Consider the following 21,694-nt stretch of genomic DNA (forward strand, 5'->3'; position numbering starts at 1 on the left):
CCTACAAAAAAGGATCTTTCAAGAACTAATTTCTGAAAAAAACATTTAAAAAAAATCTTCAAATCTAAGTATTTGCAGGTGAAAATATTAAATTCCAGCGCCATCTAAAAAATATACATTTTTCTTTATCTTCTTGTATCACATATGGGGGAAATTATGAATGGATAAGTACCATGGCCTGACCTGGAAATGAATGAATTAGGGCAAATTTTAAGAAAACAAGGGTGAGGGGAAACAAAATAGGACTCCATACTATTTAAGAGTAAATTTTTATTTATTTATGTATTTATGCACTTATTTATTTTTCATAGCCTTGAACTTTAGGTCCCCAAAGGCAAATGCATTCATTCAGTAAATATTTACTGATTGCCTATGATTTGCTAGGCAATAGTGGAGAAATGAGAGAATACAAAGATGAGCGTTATATTCTGTGCTCTCAAGACATTTACAACTGAGTTGGAGACATATACATGCACACAAATAACATTTTACTGCTATATAACACCAACTATATAAACTGTTAAAATAATCTATGTAAACAAAAGATTAGTTTTCCTGTATTTCTTAACTCACTTTTAGTACTGTTCATTATATTACTTGGTTCAGATTTGCAACTGAAGGCATGTAGTAGACAGACACCAAGGCAGCATCTGAGTGCCAAAACATTGAAGGAAAAACAACCATGCCACAATATTAATCCAAGGCCAGCGCAACTTGGCCAGTTTTGAGGAAAGGCCAGTCTCCCATCTCACTTCCAACATTCTCACATATGGAGAAGTACAACCTGTTTTCCTAACAATACATGATTCGTATTTATCTGAGCTCCAAAGTACCTTTCTTCAACCTAATCCTTTTTATTTTTAATCTCCAGCCCATCTTCTTGAAACAAACTTCCTGTGTCCTTGATAATCGTAAATTATCACATTGAGGGTTATAACATCACTACTTTTTAACAATATATTTATTCTACTTTAAGCAAGAATCTTTAGATTCACAAAATCTTATTAATTTGGATTTTACAAATTAAGAATCTTTTTCAGAAGGAGTAGGGACTGGGCTCACTTGTCTTCTTTGCAGTTTTTTCTTATGATTTAACTGTTTAGCTGAACTGGAAAATTTAAAGTATGCTCAAATACAATATTTGGTATTAAAAACAGCAATAGCAAAAATATCCAGTCTGCATCCTGGATCAGTATACATTCTGCCCAGCCTGCCATACATTCTACATTTTTACATTTAGAATCCCTGCTTTGAATGATGGCACTGAAACTCTGTGCAAGTTCCTTAAACAACAAACAGTCAAATATATTCACAAGTACTGATAGTATTAAGGCAAGAAGTGAAAAAATACACATTCATTTATCTACTTAACAACTGGTCATGAAAACTTAAGGGTTGAAGGAGAAAAAGATTAAGTAGGTTTTCAGATTAATTCTGAACATTCAATCAGCAGAATTCTTGCATTCCTGAAGTATTCTGACAAACTGAGATTTTAGTACAAAAAACAAGATTCTATGACAACTTCTTTTCAAAGAGAATAAACTTTTTAAAAAGCATGTTTAGCACCGACACCTTACACACTATAAACACTAAGATTACGATTTACAAATGGAATGTTTCCAAAAGTTGGTAATCTAGAACTTGGAATGTATTTTCCAATTGAAACAATGCTCTAAAACTATGGCTAGCTTTCCAGAACAGATGTACAAACCCTGTTTTTAAAAATATGTTCTTAATATACCATCTATCTGCAATGAAAAATACCTAAAAATATTATTGTAATACTAGTAACAAAAAAAAATACACAACCGTCAAACCATGAGCACACAGCATTAAAGAGAATATGTAAATGACTCAAAAAGAGAACACAACTAAGGATCAGCCAAAAATCTTTGAATAAGAACTCCAAAAGATGGTGTTGGAGAGGTGTAGAAAAGTATTAAAGCCAACTTCTAATTGCCTAAAAGACACCCCCCCACCTCTCTCTCTGCCTAATACACTAAGCACAGGTAAATTGGGTATGATTCACTTTGAAGACGAAACTCACAGTTAAAAACACAAACACAGCATGAAGAAGGAAAGTGGGAGGGGACTGGAAGGTAATCTGGGCACTTTGAGAACAGGGCGGCCATCCTTAGCTCCAGAGGCCTGCGTAGTTCCCATGGAGGCCTGAAGGGAGAGGGCCCCCAGCCACGAAGAGCTTCATCTCAGGCCAGTTGTAGCAGTGGGTGTAGAGCGCGTTGGGGAACTCGCCTACGCCGCCAAAGTAGTTCACCCACAGGTCATCGTGGTTGAGCCAGCCTCTGCCACAGGTGAGCTTGAGCTTCCTCGCTGCGGGCCCGGGAGAGGAGTCCGGGCTGGCCAAGGCCTTCTCCTCCAGGAACTTCTGGGCTCTGACGTCATAGAAGAGCAGGGAGCCGTGGCCCGTGCCCACGGTGACGATGTGCTGGTAGAAGCTCAGCGAGCGCACGCCCGTGCCGCCCTCTCGAGAGCACAGGGGCCGGATGTTTTGGTGACCATGGCGCAGATCCAGGAAGGAGACGTGGGATTGGGAGCCCACCGCATACAGGGACAACTCGTCGCAGTAGGTTAGGCACACGTTCTCTCGGCAGTAGGGCAGCCTGATGGACAGCAGCCTGGACAGGGTGCTCCGGGCTTTCCACAGGTGGAAGTAGCCGTCCAGGGACACCGCTCCCAGCTCCTGGTTCTTGCGATTAAAAGCCAGGGCCCGTACCTTGCGGTTACTGGGGTTGGTGTTGGCCCTGGGGATGGTCTCCAAGTCCCTTGGACGGATGTGGGCGTACACGGGGAGCCCAGCGTCATTGTGCCAGGCGATGCTGCCATTGAATATGTCGGGGTCCATCCGCCACAGAGCCACGGTGCCATCGCGGGAACCGCTCACGACCACGGTGTCGCTTATCCAGGCGATGGCGAAGATCCAGTCCCTGTGGCCGAGGCGGTCGCCCAGGCACACGGGGTCCAGGGTGGGCAGCTGGTAGACAGCCAGACTGTTGGGGTTCTCGCCCCCCGTGGCCAGAAGCGTCTTGGAGGGATTCAACTCGATGGCGTGGATGCCGCAGCTCGGCTGGGCCCGAGCCGGCCCGGGTTCCCGGTCCCGCATGAGGGGGATGCGCGTGATCTGGCCCGACTGCACGTCCACCACGAAGAGCGTGTTGCACTTGGTGCCGCACACCACCTGCCTGGCGTTCAGCCACTGCGACGCGAACACCTTGTTGAGGGTGCCCAGGGCCAGCTCGCGCTCCCGCAGCAGCTCGGGCAGCTTCTGCACCGCGTAGCCGCGCAGCTCGCCCTCGAAGCCCAGGAGCCCGGCGCGGCCCCGCGCGCCCACCTCGCGGCCCTTCAGGTAGGGCACCAGCGAGCGCCGTGTCGCCGGCCGCCTCTGCTTCTTGAGCAGCAGCGGTCCCTCTCCGCCCGCCGCCGCCGAGCCCTGCGACGACGAGCTCGCAGCGCCCGCCTCGACCGCCGGCGCTTTCCGCTTCCTGCTACCTGTTTGCTGCGGGGCCATGGGGGGCGGCGGGCGAGCGGCGGCGCGGCGGCGGCGGCGGCGGGTGGCACCCGTGCTGGCCGTGGCGGCGGGGACGGCGGCGCCTCGCGTCAGGCGGGAGCGCGGGCTCTCGGGCCAAGCGGCGGGGACGTCCGCGGGGCGCGGAGCCGACCGAGTCCGGGGAGCGGCGGCGGCGACGGCGGGGGCGCCGGGGCGGGCGAGGACCGCGTGCCGGAGGGAGCCGAGTGCGGGCCGAGTGCGGGCGGCGCGGCGGGAGCGAAGTGTGTGTGGGACGAGGACGACGCGGGGGGCCGAGAGTGAGGGGCGGAGGCAGCGGGAGGCGTGGGCAAGGAGCGAGCTGGAGCGGTGGGAGGGAGCGCAAGCCGGGCGGAGGCGGGGGTTGATCCGTGGGGCCGGAGATGTACTGAGGGCCTGCTCTCCAGGATCCGCAAGCTGGCATGTGCTTCTGTCCTGGACCCCTATTAAGTGACACGGGATATTACATCATTCTCAGAACAGCAACCAACCAGCCTTCTTAAATCCCTACTCAAATAAAATCTGAAACCTAAAATATAGTCAAGTACGAGGCTAGAAGGGACCCGGACAATTGTCTGAACGAAGAAACAAATGTTCACTTGATGCAACCCAAGAGACACTTGGCTAAGTTTAGATATTGAACTTAGCGGAGGATGGGGATGTTTGGTAGTTGCAGGGCGACCCGCCCGCTTAGGTTCCTTCTGCAGCCACTCCTCTCTCAGCCCCTCAGCTGGTATCTTAGTTTCAATCAAATAAATATATTTTTTTCACCTCTAATTGAAGTCTCTGAGCTCCTGCACTGGAGTGCCCTGACGGATCTGTTCCAAACGCGGGTCGCCGGGTCCCACTTTCTGGCCGAGGTGATGTCTGGGACGCCTTGATCACTCACAGCCTTGAGAACACGGCAGGCCACGCTGATAGGGAAGGGGGGCTTCCATGGAGCTGTTAGCCTCCACTGTACCTCAGAGCCCTCTGGAGGTGAAGAGGAAGAGTCAAGGGGTGGGCCACCTCCCTCCCTGCTCCTAGGTTCTGTCCCCTCTCAGTCCCAGAGGCTCAGGTGCCTGAGCATAGTCCCCGGGGCCTTGGAATGGTCCTGAGGGATGTGCAAGATTTTCACAAGCAGAGATGTAGATATAAAGAACTTTGCAGAAGGAGGCTACCGCAAGGACAAAATGATGAGAGTATAAGGGGTTCCGAGCACAGGCTTAGTCTCCGGAGTTCGATGTTTCACACCGTGCACCATTGCTTCAAAGCAGCCAGTCGGGTGGACCCAGGCATACTTAGCTAAGGCAGTGATACTGTGGCGCCATGAGGCTGGTGGTTGATACCAACTTTGCACACACACTCCTCCTCCTGACAAAAACGTATGTGATGTCTGGTGGGTGGTTATGTGGGGAGATGCATTTACTTTTCTGACCAATCAAGGGAGCCCATGGGAGCTACTTTGTTGCTGCTTCCTCCCCCTTTCCCCTGTCCTGTTTGCTGATTTTTCTCATCCCTTCCCCCACCCTTTTTACAATGTCACCTCAAGTGCACAAATTCCAAGTACAAACCATGGGTCCTTCCCAGCACTCCTGTACAGGTGCTGCGTTCCAGTACTCCCCAACAATCTCCTGCACCCAAGTTCTGATTCCTCCCCATCTCATTCATCCCAGAGTAAGAGAAGAAGTTGCATATGCTGGTGTGGTGAACGTGAAATTAGGGAAGGCTTCCTGGAGGAGGCTGCATTTTGTTTCCACAGGTGAGGGTGAGGGGAATGGACATTTCAGAAAGAGGCAACCATATGTGAAAAGGCATGGAGAGTACAGAGAAGCAGTTCACAAAGTTTACTACACATTAAAATCACAAGGGCAGCTTAATAAATATGTATATACCTTGACCCTATCCCTAAATATTTGATGCAGATGGTTGTGGACAACTCTTTTTTTTTTTTATTTTTTTGAGGAAGATTGGCCCTGAGCTTGCATCTGCCACCAATCCTCCTCTATTCTGCTGAGGAAGACTGGACCTGAGCTGACATCTGTGCCCATCTTCCTCTACTTTATATGTGGGATGCCTGCCAGAGCATGGCTTGACAAGCAGTGCATCGGTCTGCACCTGAGATCTGGACCCACAAACATGGGGCTGCGGAAGCAGAATGTGCAAACGTTACTGCTGCACCACCAGGCTGGCCCCTGGACCACTCTTTGAGAAGCGCTAGTCCAGGCTCTTCTCACCCAGGTCAGGGCAGGGTGTGTTGCAGGTAGGAGAGTAACATCTTCAGTGTACTTCAGGGTTACCCTGAAAATGGACCCCTATCCAGGTGAATATTGTGAAAGCCTTAGCAGTTAAAGAGGCTATGATCAGCTTGAGGCCAAAGCAGAGCATGGGCTAGGCAGAGAAACTCTACCTATTAAGTATATAGAACTTACTGTACTTTACTATATAAACTTACACATCTGCTATATTATTATGCTAACAAGCATGGTTGCAAAAATTTTACAAATATTAGCTTTTTTAATCCACTATTATAATAGTGCTAGCTACCACTATTATAGGTACTATTATAATCTCCATTTTGTAGATGAGGAAAATAAAGCTTGGAAAAGCTACGATTTTGTCTAAAGTGAATGAATTACTAAGTGGTAGATGCAGGATTTGAACCCAAGTAGTCTGAATCCATATTCCATGTTCTTATCCACTACTCAGAGACTGAGGGTATGTCGGGTTGAGTGACAGGTTCTGCTGATGATAGAGATTTAAACCTCATTTCATTGACCCACGAGAAATGGTGGGATATGGCTGTGGACCTCTGTGGAAGGTGGACGCCATGTGTAGAGACACTGAAAGAAGCTGTGAGAGATTCAGGGATTCAGCCTGTGACCAGTGGTAAGGCTTGCTGAAAGGGGAAGCTCTGTAGCTCTTCTGGCACAGAAGCCAGACAGACTAGCAAGGACCAGTGTAGGTCATCCTCTAGTAGAACGAACAATGGGGGTATCCATAGAAAAAAAGAAGAACTAAGGACTACATTCATCTCCTTTTTCCTGGGACCAAGTAAGCACCGAAATCTAATACTATTGCACAGAGGGGAAGGAACCCTTGAAATTACTGATACTGGGCTTTCTATCAGCCAGGTGTGTGCAATTTGGACTCAAATTCAATTTGGTTTAGAAAAACAAAGAAATGTGCTGTGTCTTCCTCCCATGTTTCATGAGAGAAGGTAATACCCATTACCTAGGGCTCCCAAGACGCAGGAGAGGGCTTTGACTGCTCTGGGGGGTGTGGTATCACAGATAGTAGAAGGGAAACTCCTTATATACTTAATATCATCCCCCAAGTTGTAACGCCGTGCTCATATACCTGCAGTAGGGGAGGATGGGTATTATAACTTTCCAAAAGGTCATGGAGATACAGGAAGGGAGACTCCAATTCTGGTAAAGATAGAACATCCCTATTCCTTGCAGGTCCTCACTCTTAGAACTGAAAAATCGCTGGCCATAGCACAACAAACAAGTAAAGAAAGTCTCTGAAAGGTGGAAAGAAGTCAGAAAGACTAAGGATCTCAGAATTTGAGGAAAGACAGGGTAGTGAGTTCCCTGAGTTTTCATATTGTGTCCCATATATCCCAGACAGGGAGTTACATAAACTCCAACATGGAAACTTCGACAGGCACAGAGAGTAAAACCTCCAAGAAAAGCCTGTTCCCCCTAGGCAAAGGATCGAGAAAAGTGAGGCCTAACAACAGAAAACCTTTTGGCAATACTCACCCTACTCCAGCCAAACACTAACAGAAGTTCGTTCTCCCCACCTCTCCCCACCCCCACTGTTTCAGTGGGGCCAAGTAGGGAGCTGATCTTCCATCCTGAATGTGGCAGAAGCAGGTTTTATACCCTGATTCTCCTGCAGGGATAGTGTCAGTGTGGTCCTGGGGTGAGTGGTCCACCACCCACACTGGCAACAAAGTAACCGAAGGAGAGGGTTCAAAGATGGGCTAATCACCACTCTGCTTCACCCCCTTCCTCTTCACCAGTGTCAGCAGGGCACAGGGAGGAGCTGAGCTTCCATCCACTCCCAGCATCAATAAGATTGAGCAAGGCAGTGAGAGTCAGATCTAGTTAGCACTCCACTTTCTCCCACCCTTGGTATCAGCAGGGAGCTGAACCTCCCCAGCCACCCAGCAGCAAAGACGCTGAGCAAGGGGGTAGGAAGCAGGGCCAGCGTGTTCCCCAAGAAACAGTGCAGTATGTATACCTGACAGATTCAAGAAACTAAGTGAACCAAATAGCATAGGCTCAAATAAATCCACATCAAGACACGTTAAAATTAAACTTCTGAAAACTAAAGACAGAAAAAATCGTAAAAGCAAAAACACAGAGAAATGATACATTACCTAGAGGGGAAAACAAAATTGAATGACAGCAGATTTCTTATCTAAAATGACAGAGGCCAGAAGGAAGGGCTGAAAAGAAAAGATATGTCAAGTGAAAATTTTATATCCAGTGAAAAAGTTCAGGAATGAAGGGGAAATAAAGTCATTCTCAGATGAACGAAAACTAAGAGAATTTGCTAGAAAACCTCCTCTTGGAGGATGGCTAAAGAATTCTCTAGACAGAATAGTAATCTTAAAAGAAGACTTGGAATTTTAGAAAAGAAAGAAGAGTATCAAAATGGATAAAAATATGATCAAATATGATAGATTACCCTACATATGAGTTTCTTAAATCACATTTGATATTTGAAACAGAAATTATTGCACTATCTGATGCGGTACTCAATGTATATAGAGGGAATACTTAAGACATTGATATTAAAAGTAGATAAGGTAAAGGGAACTTAAGGGGAGTAAGGTTTCTATACTTCACTCAGGTAGTAAAACAATGATAGCAGTATACTATGATAAATTACATTTATGTGTATTATAATACCTAGAGTAACCAGAAAGAAATTTTACAAACTGATATACTAAAAAATACTATAAATAAATGAAGATTAAATCCTAAAAAATTAATGAATTGAAAGGTTTAACTAACCCACAGGAAGGTGAGAAAGGAGAAACTGAAGGGAAAAAAAGAGGAAACAACAGAAAACAAATGTGTCAGACTTAAGCCCAAACATATTAATAATTACCTGAAATATAAATGTTCTAAATACACTAACCAAAAGACCGACAGAGTAGATTAAAAAGAAAACATGACTTGAAAATATGCTTTCTATAATACTTCCCTTCAAGTGTCACATAGGTAGATTGAAAGTAAAATGATAGAAACAAAATATATTATGCAAACAATTATAAAAAAGTGGGAGAAGCTATATCAATATCTGAAAAAATGAACTTCAGAGTGAGGAAAATTACCAGAGACAAAGATACGCATTACATAATGCTAGAAAGATCAATCCACAGGGAAGACATTACAATCCTAAAAGTATATGAGCCAAACAAGATAGACTCCAGATCAAGTTGGATTTATTCCAGGTATGCAAAGCAGATTCAACATTTGAAAATCAAACAGTGTAAACTACTATGTCAAAAGTATAAAGAAGAAAAATCATATGATTATATCAACTGACACACGAAAAGCGTTTGATAAAATCTAACCCCTATTCATGGTAAAAACTCTCAACAAACCCAGAATAGAAGGGAACTTCCTCAACTTGGTAAAGAACATTTACAAAAGCCTACAGCAAACATCCTATTTAAAGGTGAGAAACGAGATGCTTTACCTGTAAGATCTGAAAGAAGGCCAAGAGTTTCTGCTTTCATCACTTTTGTTCAACTTAACATTGGAATTTCTATCCAGTCTAAAAAGACAGGAAAAATAAACAAAGGCTAACAGATTGGAAAGGAAGAAAGAAAATTGTCCCTATTTGCAGATGGAATAATTGTCTGTGTAGAACAAACCAAGTAATCCACAAAAAGAAATTCCTAGAACTAATAATTGAGTTCAGCAAGGTCATAGGGTGCAAGGCCAATGCTCAGAAATCAGTTACATTTCCATACACCAACAATGTACATATAGAAACCAAAATTAAAAACGCAGTGCTGTTTAAAATCATGCAAATAAAATAACATATTTACATATAAACTTACCAAAATATGTACAGGATCTGTATTGTGAAAATTACAAGATACTGATGCATAAAATCAATTAAGAGCTAGGTACATGCTATGTTCAAATATTTGTAGACACAACATAGTAAAAATGTCAACACTCCTGAAATTGATCTATAGTTTTGATGTAATTCCTATCATAATCTCAGCAAAGTGTTTTTGGAGATATAGACAAACTTGTTCTAAAACTTCTATGGAAAGTCACAGGACTTAGAATAGCTAATACAATCTTGAAAAAAGAACAAAGTGAGAGGAATCACTCTACCCCATGTTACAGTAATCAAGACGGTGTGATATTAACAGAGTGATAGATACACTGATAAATATAACAGAATAGAGAACCCAGAAATAGACCCACACAAATACACCCAGCTTTTTTTTGACAAAAGTGCAAAGGAGATTCAACAGAGGAAGGATGACTTTTTCAACAAATGATGCTGGAGAAATTGGACCTGTATAGGCAAGAAATGAACCTCTACCTAAACCTTGCTCCTTATACAAAAATTATCTCCCAATGGATCACATACTTAAATTTAAAACATAAAATTTTTAAAAATTGTAGAAAAAAATGAAAGAAACTCTTTGAGATCTAGGGTTAGGCAAATAATCCTCAAAGTTGACATCAAAAGCATAATTCATAAAAGGAAAAATTGCTAAATTGAACTTCATGAAAATTACAAGCTTTTACTCTGTGAAAGGTTCTATTAAGAGGCATAAAAGAGGAACTGCAGACAGGGAGAAAATATCTGGAAATTGTACACCCAACGAAAGACTAGTATCTTTAATATATAAAGAAATCTCAGAACTCAACATTAAAACAAGAATCCAATTAGAAAATGGGCAAAAGATAGGAATAGACATTTAATTGTAGGGGAGATACAGATGGCAAATAGGTACTTGAATAGATGCTCAATTTTATTAGCTATCAGGAAAATGCAAATTAAAATCACAATGAGATATCACTACACATCTGTCAGAATGGCTAAAATAAAAACTAATAACAATGCCAATTTCTGGCCAGGATGCAGAGAGCCTGAATCAGTCATACATTGCTGATGGGAATGTAAAAAGTGCAGCCACGTGGAAAAACAATTTTGACAGTTTCTAACAAAAGTAAACATGTACTTACCATACAACCAAGCAATTGCACTCCTGGGTGTTTATCCTAAGAAATTAAAACATATATTTACACAAAATTCTGTATATGGATGTTTATACCAGCTTTATTTTAATAGCCCAAATCTGGAAATAGTCCAAATGTTCTTCAACAGATGAATGGTTAAACAAACTGTGGTATATCCATGCCACAGACGACTACTCAGCAATGAAAAAGGAACACACTATTGATACATGCTACAACTTGGAGGAATCTTGTTGAACGAAAAAAGCCAATGTCAAAAGTTTATCTTCTGGTGAGCCAGCCCCATGGCCGAGTGGTTAACATGCTGTGTGCTCCACTTTGGTGGCCCAGGTTCATGGGTTCAGATCCCCAGTGCAGACCTACTCCACTCATCAGCCATGCTGTGGAGGCATCCCACATACCAAGTAAAGGGAGATTGGCATAGATGTGAGCTCAGGCCTAATCTTCCTGGAGCAGAAAAGAGTATGATTGGCAACAGATGTTAGCTCAGGGCAAATCTTCCTCATAAAAAAAAAATAGATTAAATTCTGTATGATTCCATTGCTATAACATTTTGGAAATGACAAATTTATAGAAACAAGCAAATTAGTGATTGCCAAGGGTTAAATAGAGGAGGTAGAAGAAAGTGGCTGTGGCAATAAAATGGCAACAGTAGGTATCACTGTAGTGATGGAAATGTTCTCTTTATGAACTGTATCAGTGCCAATATCCTGGTCTTGATATTTTACTATAGTTTTTCTTTGAGGAAACTAGGTAAAGTGTACTGTGCATGTCTCTGCATTATTTTTTACCATTGCATGTGAATGTGCAATTATCTCAAAATAAAAAAATTAATTTAAAAATCATTAAGAAAGTGACCATGGAACATATATACACATTGAAAAGTTGTCAAGAGAGAAAATTTAAAAAAGAAGAAACTATGAATACACTTCTGTCAATTGGTCTAATATTAACATGTCCAAAAAAACTCTCAGCAAGGAGAACCAGACACTTGGGTAAGAATTCAATATATCTTAACTTTATCCTAATGGTTCTCAGCAGTTAGTACAAGTTTTTTAGCTGAGTTGTACATTTAACATTTATTCCTATGTTTTACCTTAAAAATAAAAGCAGTACTTCTTAATCTTCAAAGAAGAAAGACTTCAGTATATCACTTGATTTTATAAGCAAAAATTCAGCACAGAATACATACTATGGCCTGTGCATGGCCTTTGGAAGTAAGCCAAGATACGTTCCAATCCCAGTTCTTTCACCTACTAGCTATATCAGTTTGCTGGGTTGTCTTAAACTTTCTATACCTCCGCTTCCTAAGATATTCAATGAGAGAAGTAATACATGCCTCCATTTGTTGTGATAGGTATTAAATAAAATAAGTTATGTAAAGCATTAGGCATAGTACTTGCCCTATTAGTAAGCACTCAGTAAAAGACAGTCCACTAGGCCACATATCCAAAGCAATGAATACAAGACAATCCACTGAGGTATCAAAGAAAATATTAGACATTTAATTTGTAAACTACTTTATCTTAAAATTACATTTATACATACATAATACATACATATATAAAACCTTAAATAAATGTAAACATGTAATCATATCATGCATGCTGAATTTTGAGGGTATTTATATTTCTTCCCTTTTTCTTGCCTCATCCCCATCTCTCTTTCTCCTTCCCTCATATCAACTTCCTTTCCCCACCACACACAAATATACTCCAGGTACCCCACATTAGAATCTTAGTATACATCTGCATTACATTAATTCATTAAATTTATTTTTTATGTACTCGAGAATGTATAAAATATATGGGTATAGTAATGTGTGTATATCATATTTAAGTAGACAAAAATCAGATAACAAAGAAAGAATATCCACTCTCACTACTTCATTTTATGTTGTACATGAAGTTCTAGTCAATGCAATAAGACGTGAAAAAGAAATAAGTGCATCCATATCAGAAGGGAAGAAGAAAAAGTCTTTATTGCCCCACAATCTGTTCATCTATATATAAAATTTTACAAAGTCTTCAAAAAAGAACCAAGAACTCAGTTGTGTACAGTGTCATGAGGGGTGTCAAGGAGAGAGAGTGGCACCTCGCCATGTTTTTCCCCCTCCCTAACCCTCAAATTTTCTAATGGCCTCTTCTGACAAGTCAAGAGGCAAGACCTCACAATTAGAAGCAGAGAATCCAAAAGGAAATATGTAATCTTTTCAGTATTATTTTCTTATACTTTCCCTAATTCCAAACTCATAGGACTATAGGACCAATACGTATCAGTAGAGAGTCATTCTCTTTATTCTTGGTTAATGATCTCTAAATTGTCCTGAACAGAGGAATAGGGATTGTGCATGACACCTGCCTTCCCACAGCACCTTTGATGGCAACCTGCCTCACCCATAGTTCTTGTTCTAAAAGCAGCCTTTTATTGGCCATGCTTTATATCACAGGACCCTGTACTCTTGGTCCCAGCTGACTGGACTAAGTGTAGGCACAAGTATGAAGACAAACCAATAAATAGAAAGACAGGTGACTGTATCCTATGTCAAAAAATGAGCTGGGACAATGAGATTTTCAGTTTCAGTAATTTCATGTAATAAATACCAATTACCATGAACTTAATATGCATTTGCTATAGTTAGTTTAGAATGGAATTTTGAAAACCCTGATTTGGAGGAAAAAGTGGAAGATAGAGTTGAATTAATTCACACTGCAGAGTATTGCAACAAAAATACCCAAAGGAACTGAGAATATAGCTGATTGGTAAATGAACAATGAGACTCTTGGTTACTATACTTTTTCTAAAAGCTTAATACATTTGTCTCCAAATTCTTTAATCCATTATAATATATCTTGGAGGAGCAGACTGGCATTTAGTGTGTGATTCGATATAGTCAATTTTAGTTTCATGTGAATACATGTACATTTTCCAATTATCACTTGTCTAAATGTCCTCTAAGCATTGTTATTCCACTAAAAGATTAAAGGAGACCCAATTAGTAGTATTTTCTCACATTAACTGTATGCTTTAAGAGAACCTAATTGCCTTCATAGCAAAATGCTGTCTTAGGGAGAAATGAATTGAAAATAGGAAGCAGGAATCTGTCTATCTGTCTTTCTCTCTCTCAATCTCTGTGCACACACACACATGATTTCATATATATGCATAAATAATTCATATATATGTAAATAATTATTCAAAAAGACATTGAGAGAGACTACATGAAAATCTGGAAAATATTATAAGGAAACCAAGCACAACATACTCTGTCTTTCAACAGATATGTTGCCTACACATGAAAACATAAAAAGTGAAAATTACAAGGTCTCCAAAGGCAGAATCTTTATCCAATTTACTCATTAACAAAACTTTTTTCACCATGCCTAGCACAAATGCTTTTAGCTTATAAGACTAGATTTTCAAACAACGATATTTTAAAAAGAAGGTATGTTGTAGAATAAATGCTTAAATTATGATTTTATCACTCTAATGTAAAAAATGTCAGCATTGATGTATTTATTTCTTAGAGTTAAGGTACTAGGCTAAAATGTCAGGAAAACCTTGCAAAGAAAGTATACAAAGGGGCATAGTTAGTCAGATCTGAGAACATTTTCCATAATTCTTATGAAATAAAATGTCTGATCAGACAGGAATACAGTTTTTCAGCAAAAAGAAAAGTTAATTGGATCATGAGCATTATTTTCAACTAGGATCAGAAGTAAGGTATTGTGAGGGCAACCTGGAAGTACTATGGGTATAAAAATTATATTCATAGTCCAGAACCAGTCCTTGGGGTTCAGTGCAAGAAAATTTCTTGGAGTGTTAGAGCTCAGTGCAGTGCCTACCTAGTACATCTAACACATCACTTGAGCCCGTTGGGCCTGCTAAGCACCAAATGTTAATCAAAAATCAGTAAACTCAAACACAGCATTCAGTCCAAAACATGTACCAAAAAGAGCATTCAAACTTTTTTGTGCAAGAATTTGTAAAATGTATTATGAACAATCATTTGCGAGATGCTTTGCAAAAAACTGTATGTATGTGTGTTCTTCAGTAAAACACATTTGCCAAATAGGTGTACATCATATTCAGTTCGGAGAAACTCACAATGCGTGCTCTCTGAGTGAAGTTCCCAAGTCCTGCAGAAAAGAGTTATGTTTTACTTTCATCAATGTTTTCCGAACTTGGTTTTCTATTAAACACTTTTCCACAGAAAACACTTTGAGAAATATTAGTTTCTATCAGTCATGCTCTGCTCTTCCAATATTCTTCCTGGGTGGGATTAAGACTGTAGGTTTTGGGAATTTGAGTAAAATACATCATGTTACAAGGTTAGCAGGAGTGACAACAGAGAAGAAGAAAGCTTAATTGCATGACATTTGTTGTTTTCTCAGTAGATGAGAAAAAACTAAGGCAGGTACGAGGGACAGTATAAAATTGTATTATGTATCATACTTAAATTTTGCATGCTTAATATTCAACATTTTGCATAGATGAATAATAATGGTGATGGTATTGAGAGATTATTATTATTATAATTATTATTATTACATGAAGCACAAAGACTAATTAACTGAAATACTGCTCCCTCATTATATTGGTCAGGGTTCCCCAGAGAAACAGAATCAATAGTTCTCTCCCTCTCTGTAGATAGATAGATAGATAGATAGATAGATAGATAGATCTATATATAGACATATATATATATATATAAACATATATATATATAGAGAGAGAAAGATACTTATTATGGGGAATTGGCTGACATGATTATGGAGGCTGAGAAGTGCCATGATGTGCCATCTGAAAGCTGGAGACCCGGGAAAGCCAGCAGTGCAATTACAGTCTGAGTCCAAAAGCCTGAGAACCAGGGGAGCTGATGGTGTAAATCCAAGCCTAAGGGCAGGAGAAGGCTGATGTCTTAGCTCAGGCAGGCAGGCAGGGAGGCAATCCCCCTTCCTCCACCTTTTTGTTCTATTCTTTCCCTCAAGGGATTGGATGATGCCCACTCACATAGGGAAGGACAATGAACTTCACTCAGTGTACCAATTCAAATGCTAATCTCTTCGGGAAACATTCTCACAGACAAACCCAGAAATAAAGCCTAACCAGACATCTGAGCATACTATGATCCAGTTAAGTTGACACATAATGTTAGCTATCACACTCATCATAGGTGGCTTTAAATATCTAGAAAACTGATTGCTCTACACAATTAACATGACTCTATTCTTGTACTGCAGCACATGACAATTTTTATGTCTGTGGCTAAAGAAATTTGTTGAAGTCATTCACTCTTTAAAACAAACCTATATGTAAAAATCAATTGCAAGAGATTCATTTGACTAAAGCTCCTACACAAAGTTTCAGAGCAGAAGTGATGAATTTTAAAAAAAGACATACTAAAGCCTTCAGAGTGTGAAATAAATGTCCAAAACCCCATTTTTAAATGCCATGACAGACCTAGAAACAATTAAGTGAATATAACTAATTAAAACCAAATTACTAAATCGATAGTGTAATTTAGCCCAAACTAAAACTCACTCTAGCTGACCTGAAATACTTAGATTTGACAAGCTGAGTACCGGATCTCAGTTAGAAAATACGATGCTATTGGCCAGGAAATTTGCAGAAAAATCTTTATTCTTAGATGTGGTATTAATAATAAAGTGCATCAGAATGTTCTCAGAACATATGAAGTATTCCAATATTCAGAATAATTCACAGCATTAGCTCTATTAGTATGATTATACAATGGCTAGTGAGCGATATTCCATAGGTTGAGAAAGAAACAGTATTAAGATGGTACCTATATTTAAGATACAACTCCAAATTAATTTTAAGTGACTTAATTTGTATGTATAAACTTTTTTTTATGTTTATTCTTACTACACTGTTAAATTCCTAGGCAAAATTACCCCTAGTGAAAGATTGCTGATAGACCTAGACAGCTGGGCATATGAGACCCTCTATGAAATTTAGGAGGTAGTTTAAGGTCCTGAGGTCCTTGGAGGCATGCCAAAGGAAGGAACATGGAGTATGGAGAAATCATTTCTAGAAGAGTTTGGTGAAATATATAGAGAGGCTATGCACCTTCTTGATTGTGGGCCCAGATAGTGAACTTATGATGCATGCCTATTAATAAATGGTACAGTTCAAGTGACAAGTTGATTTAGTTTATCTGGTTGTATGAATATAGATCCTGGGAGATATGGAAGAACTTGGTAGAATGATCTGGACAATAGCAGTGATTCACCTGACTATGCTTGAGTGCGAAACATCAATTGTCAAAGAACCATAATTTAATCAATAATTTTCTTTTCTTCTGTACATGGGTAAAGCATATAATTCATGAGCCAGCTTAGGTGCTGGTAAGTACCTTATAGCTGTACCTTGTATTTAGGAAAGAGGGTAATCACCTAAATGGTGTGATTTAATCTGACTCTCTCCTCAACTCACCAATATTTGATGTTTTTTTAAGAAGGAACAAAACTTTTCATTTAACAGTTAGAAAAGAATTTTAAATTAACATAGAGATATAAATGACTTATATCCTTTCTTAAAAATTTTATTGGAGTAATTTTAAAAAGAATGAACGTGGGAGGGGGGTACGTTAAAATAAAATGAGTCTGCTCTATCAAGAAGCCTGCTGATGTTGATAATGGACTGATATTGATAATGATGGCTCTCAGGTTCAGCAAGATTCAGAAGCATCTTTTGAATAATTAAAGAATAATCAAATCGTAATCAATGCAGTGAAACTTCAATTATATTGAGTCTGTTTAAAAATTAATGATTCATAGGTGAAATCAGCCAAACAGTGGACTAGGAAGCTCCAGGTCCTCATTTCCCCTATGGAAACATTAAAAACAAAACAAAATAAAACATAAACAAACAAACAGACAAAAACTAGAGACTGGCTAAAGTAACTTTATAGGAGCTCTGGAAAACAATCTAAGACCTACAGCAAACCAGGGGCTGGCCCAGTGGCATAGTGGTTAAGTTTACCTGCTCTGCTTCAACGGCCCAGGGATCACAGGTTCTGACCCCAGGTGCAGACCTACACACCACTCATCAAGCCATGCTGTGGTAGCATCCTGTGTACAAAATACAGGAAGATTGGCACAGATGTTAGCTCAGCGACAGTCTTCCTCAAGCAAACATAGGAAGATTGGCAACAGATGTTAGCTCAGGGGGGCAAGTCTTGCACACCAAAAACACAAAAAAAGATCTACAGCAACCAAGTTAAATGTCTCATCAAGAAAAAGCAGAATTCAAATGGTATGCAATGTCCTGGCCTTTTTTCTCACCATTACCATATTCCTTCCCTGGTACTGCATGGACTTGGTTTGGAGGAGGCAGCAGCCCAGTTTCCAATTCTCTCTTTCAAACCAGGGAGCAGAGCAATGTTTACCTTAGTGACTGGTCTGTTTCACCTAGTTTGGAGCTCAGGCAGGGAAAAGCACTGGGTGCTATTCAGGAAAGCTACTGGGAATCTAAGACTCACATATGACTGGGGCAAGAGATTATAGATGAAGACATGCAATTGACCATCTAAGGAAGCAGTCCAGTTCCCACTTCTCTCCTTTAAACCGGAGAAAACAGAGCAGACCTTATTTGCAACTTTCTAATTTGTCTGTTAGAATGTCTAACTTGTCTAATTTTCTAGTTAAAGGACTGGTCTCTGTTTCAGCTAACTTGGATCACAGGCTGAGAAAAGTGGTTGAAAGCAGCAAGCACTGCTGCTAAACACTGAAGGAGGACTAGAGATTTGCAGAAGCCTAGAGCAAGAGATTATGGGTAGAGACATAAAATAGACCATCTAAGGCCCCAAGGAGAAGCTGAGTGACACTCTTTGGGACATTAAGACCCTCAAAAGCAGCCTTCTAAAACTCTTCAAAAATTTGAAAAGGAGAAGATACTTGCTAACTCTCTCTATACCTTACGCCATATACAAAAATTAGCTAAAAATGAATCAAACACCTAAATGTAAGAGCTGAGACTATAAAACTCTTGGAAGAAAACATAGGGGGAAATCTTCATGATATTGAATTTAACAGTGATTTCTTGGCTATGGCACCAAAAGCACCTAGTAACAAAAGAAAGAAAAGAGATAAATTGGACTTCATAAAAGTTAAAACTTTTGTGCATTAAAGGACACTATCAAAAGAGTGAAAAGGCTATCTACAGAATAGGAGAAAATATTTAAAAATCATATATCTATAAGGGATTAATATCCAGAATACATAAAGAACTCCTAGAACTCAACAACAACAAAAAATGGTAAAGAACTTGAATGGACATTTCTCCAAAGAAGATCTACGGGTGGCCAATCAGCACATGAAAAGATGCTCAACAGCACTAAGCATTACGGGAATGCAAACTAAAACCACAATGTTATACTACTTTACACACATTAGGATGGCTAATATATAAAAAGTAAACAGAAAATAGCAAGTTTTGGCAAGGATGTGGAGAAATTTTAACCTTTATGCATTGTTGGTGGAAATGTAAATTGGTTCAGTCACTATGGAAAAGAGTATGGTGGTTCCTCAAAAAATTAAACGTAGAATCATCACGTGTCACAGCAATTCCACTTCTAGGTATATATCCAAAAGACCTGAAATCAGGAATTTGAACAAATAGTTGTATATCCATGTCCATAGCAGCATTATACAAATAGACGAAAGGTGGTAACAATCCAAATGTCCATCGATGGCTAAATGGATGAAATATGGTCTTTAGATACAATACTAACCCATGGATGAACCTTCAGGACATTATGCTAAATGAAATAAGCCAGTCACAAAAGCACAAATACTGTGTGATTTCACTTATATGAGATATCCAAAGTAGTCAAATTCGTAGAGACAGTAGAATAGTGCTTGCAAGGAGCTGGGAGGAGAGAAGGGAGTGGGGAGTTATTTATTAGGTACAGAGTTTCAGTTTTGAGGATAAAAAAGTTCTGGAGACAGATGGTAATAATGCTTGCACAACAATGTGAAGGTTTTTAATGTCACTGAACTGTACACTTAAAAATGATTAAAATGCTAAATTTTATGTTATATGTATTTTACCACAATAAAAATACAATTTAAAAAGTTAATGATTCAAATATTAACCACATGGCAATTTTCTTTTAACTAAAGAGCTTGATTAACTACAATTATCATAGAAACCAGCTTCTATGAATATACCAGATAAAATAAAGTATATTATATTTTGTGTATGAGAATGAGGGTGATGGTATTTCTTTTAGAAAGAATGGACAGGAGTTTTTCCTATGGTATTATTTAGAATGTCTGTTAACACTGGCTGAATGTATATAAGCTACTGAAAAGTACTAAAAAGCAGACCCTAGGAACAAATATCCACGAAGAAAAAAATTTTGATTAAAGAGCAAATATCACCTCATGCCCATCAGAATGGCTATAATTAACAAGACAAGAAATGGCAAGTGTTGCAGAGGATGTGGAGAAAAGGGAACCATCATACACTGCTGGTGGGAGTATAAACTGGTGCAGTCACTATGGAAAACAGTATGGAGATTTCTCAAAAAATTAAAAATAGATATACCATATGATCCAGCTATTCCACTGCTGGGTATTTATCCAAAGAATATGAAAACAGGAATGCAAAAATATATTTGCACCCCTATGTTCATTGCAGCATTATTCACAATAGCCAAGACTTGGAAATGACCTAAGTGACCATCAATGGATGAATGGATAAAGAAGATGTGGTATATATACACAGTAGAACATTACTTGGCCATAAAAAAGATGAAATCTTTCCGTTTACAACAACATGAGTGGGCCTTAAGGGTATTGTGCTAAGCGAAACAAGTCAGATGGAGAAAATCAAATACCATATGATTTTGCTCATAAGTGGAAGATAAAACAACAAAAACAATCAAACACATAGATACAGCTATTAGATTGGTGGTTACCAGAGGAGAAGGGGGGAGGAAGGAGAGCAAAAGGGGTGTATAAGGCACATGTGTACAATGATAGATGGTATTAGTCTTTGAGCAATGAACATGATGTAGTCTACATAGAAATCGAAATATAATGATGTATACCTGAAATTGATATAATGTTATAAACTACTGTGAATTCAATAAAAAAAGAGCAAATGCAATTGAAATTATAACTTCATGCAGCAACATGGATGAATCTCACAATTATGTTTAGCAAAGTGAGCCAGAGACAAAAGGAGTATGTGCTGCATGAAACCATTTACATAAAGTTCAAAACCCGATGATTTGGGTAGTTTTTCTGTATATAGATGCTATCCTACAATTAAATAAAATTATTCAGATTATTTATTTTAAATTCTCAAGGAAACACCCCAAATATACAATGGATAAACAAATTTTGACTTATTCACACAGTCGCATACTATTCTGCAATGAAAAGGAACAAACTACTGATACACAAAACAATAAGGATGAATCTCACAGACATTATGCTGAGAGAAAGAAGCTAGGAACAAAAAGGATACATAGTATGATTTGTTTATATAAAGTTCTAGGGGACACAAAATTAATCTATGATGAAAAAAGAAAAAGCATTGCCTGTGTTGTGTGTCATGAGATTGACTGGGCAGGGACATGACAACTTTCTGGGGTAAGGGAAATGTTCTACGTCTTTGTAAGGATATGAATTATGGGAGTACGTGCATTTGTCAAAACTCATTGCATTGTACACTCTGGATTTGTACATTTCACTCTAAGTAATTTTTACATAAAATAATAGATCTGTAAACAAAATAAGTGAATGAATGAATGATGATTGCAAGCTACTTTAGCTAAGAAAAATGTGTAACCTTTGACCCAAAAATTTCACTTCACAAAGTGTTCTAAGAAGATAAGTGAATAGATGTTCAGATATGCATCTATTTACCTACGTATTTATCTATCCAT

The 21,694-nt window shown here is 39.5% G+C and overlaps 1 protein-coding gene across 1 annotated transcript; it reads right to left on the reverse strand.

Moving 5' to 3' along the window:
- Nucleotides 1-255: 255 nt before the first annotated feature.
- LOC103567597 (DDB1- and CUL4-associated factor 12-like protein 2) lies at nt 256-3,786 on the reverse strand. Its single transcript, XM_070603890.1, has one exon. The coding sequence runs from the start codon at nt 3,524-3,526 to the stop codon at nt 2,135-2,137; it is 1,392 nt and encodes a 463-aa protein (XP_070459991.1). The 5' UTR covers nt 3,527-3,786; the 3' UTR covers nt 256-2,134.
- Nucleotides 3,787-21,694: the final 17,908 nt, after the last annotated feature.

Source organism: Equus przewalskii, chromosome X (assembly GCF_037783145.1).
Source record: "Equus przewalskii isolate Varuska chromosome X, EquPr2, whole genome shotgun sequence".
Taxonomy (NCBI): Eukaryota; Metazoa; Chordata; class Mammalia; order Perissodactyla; family Equidae; genus Equus; species Equus przewalskii.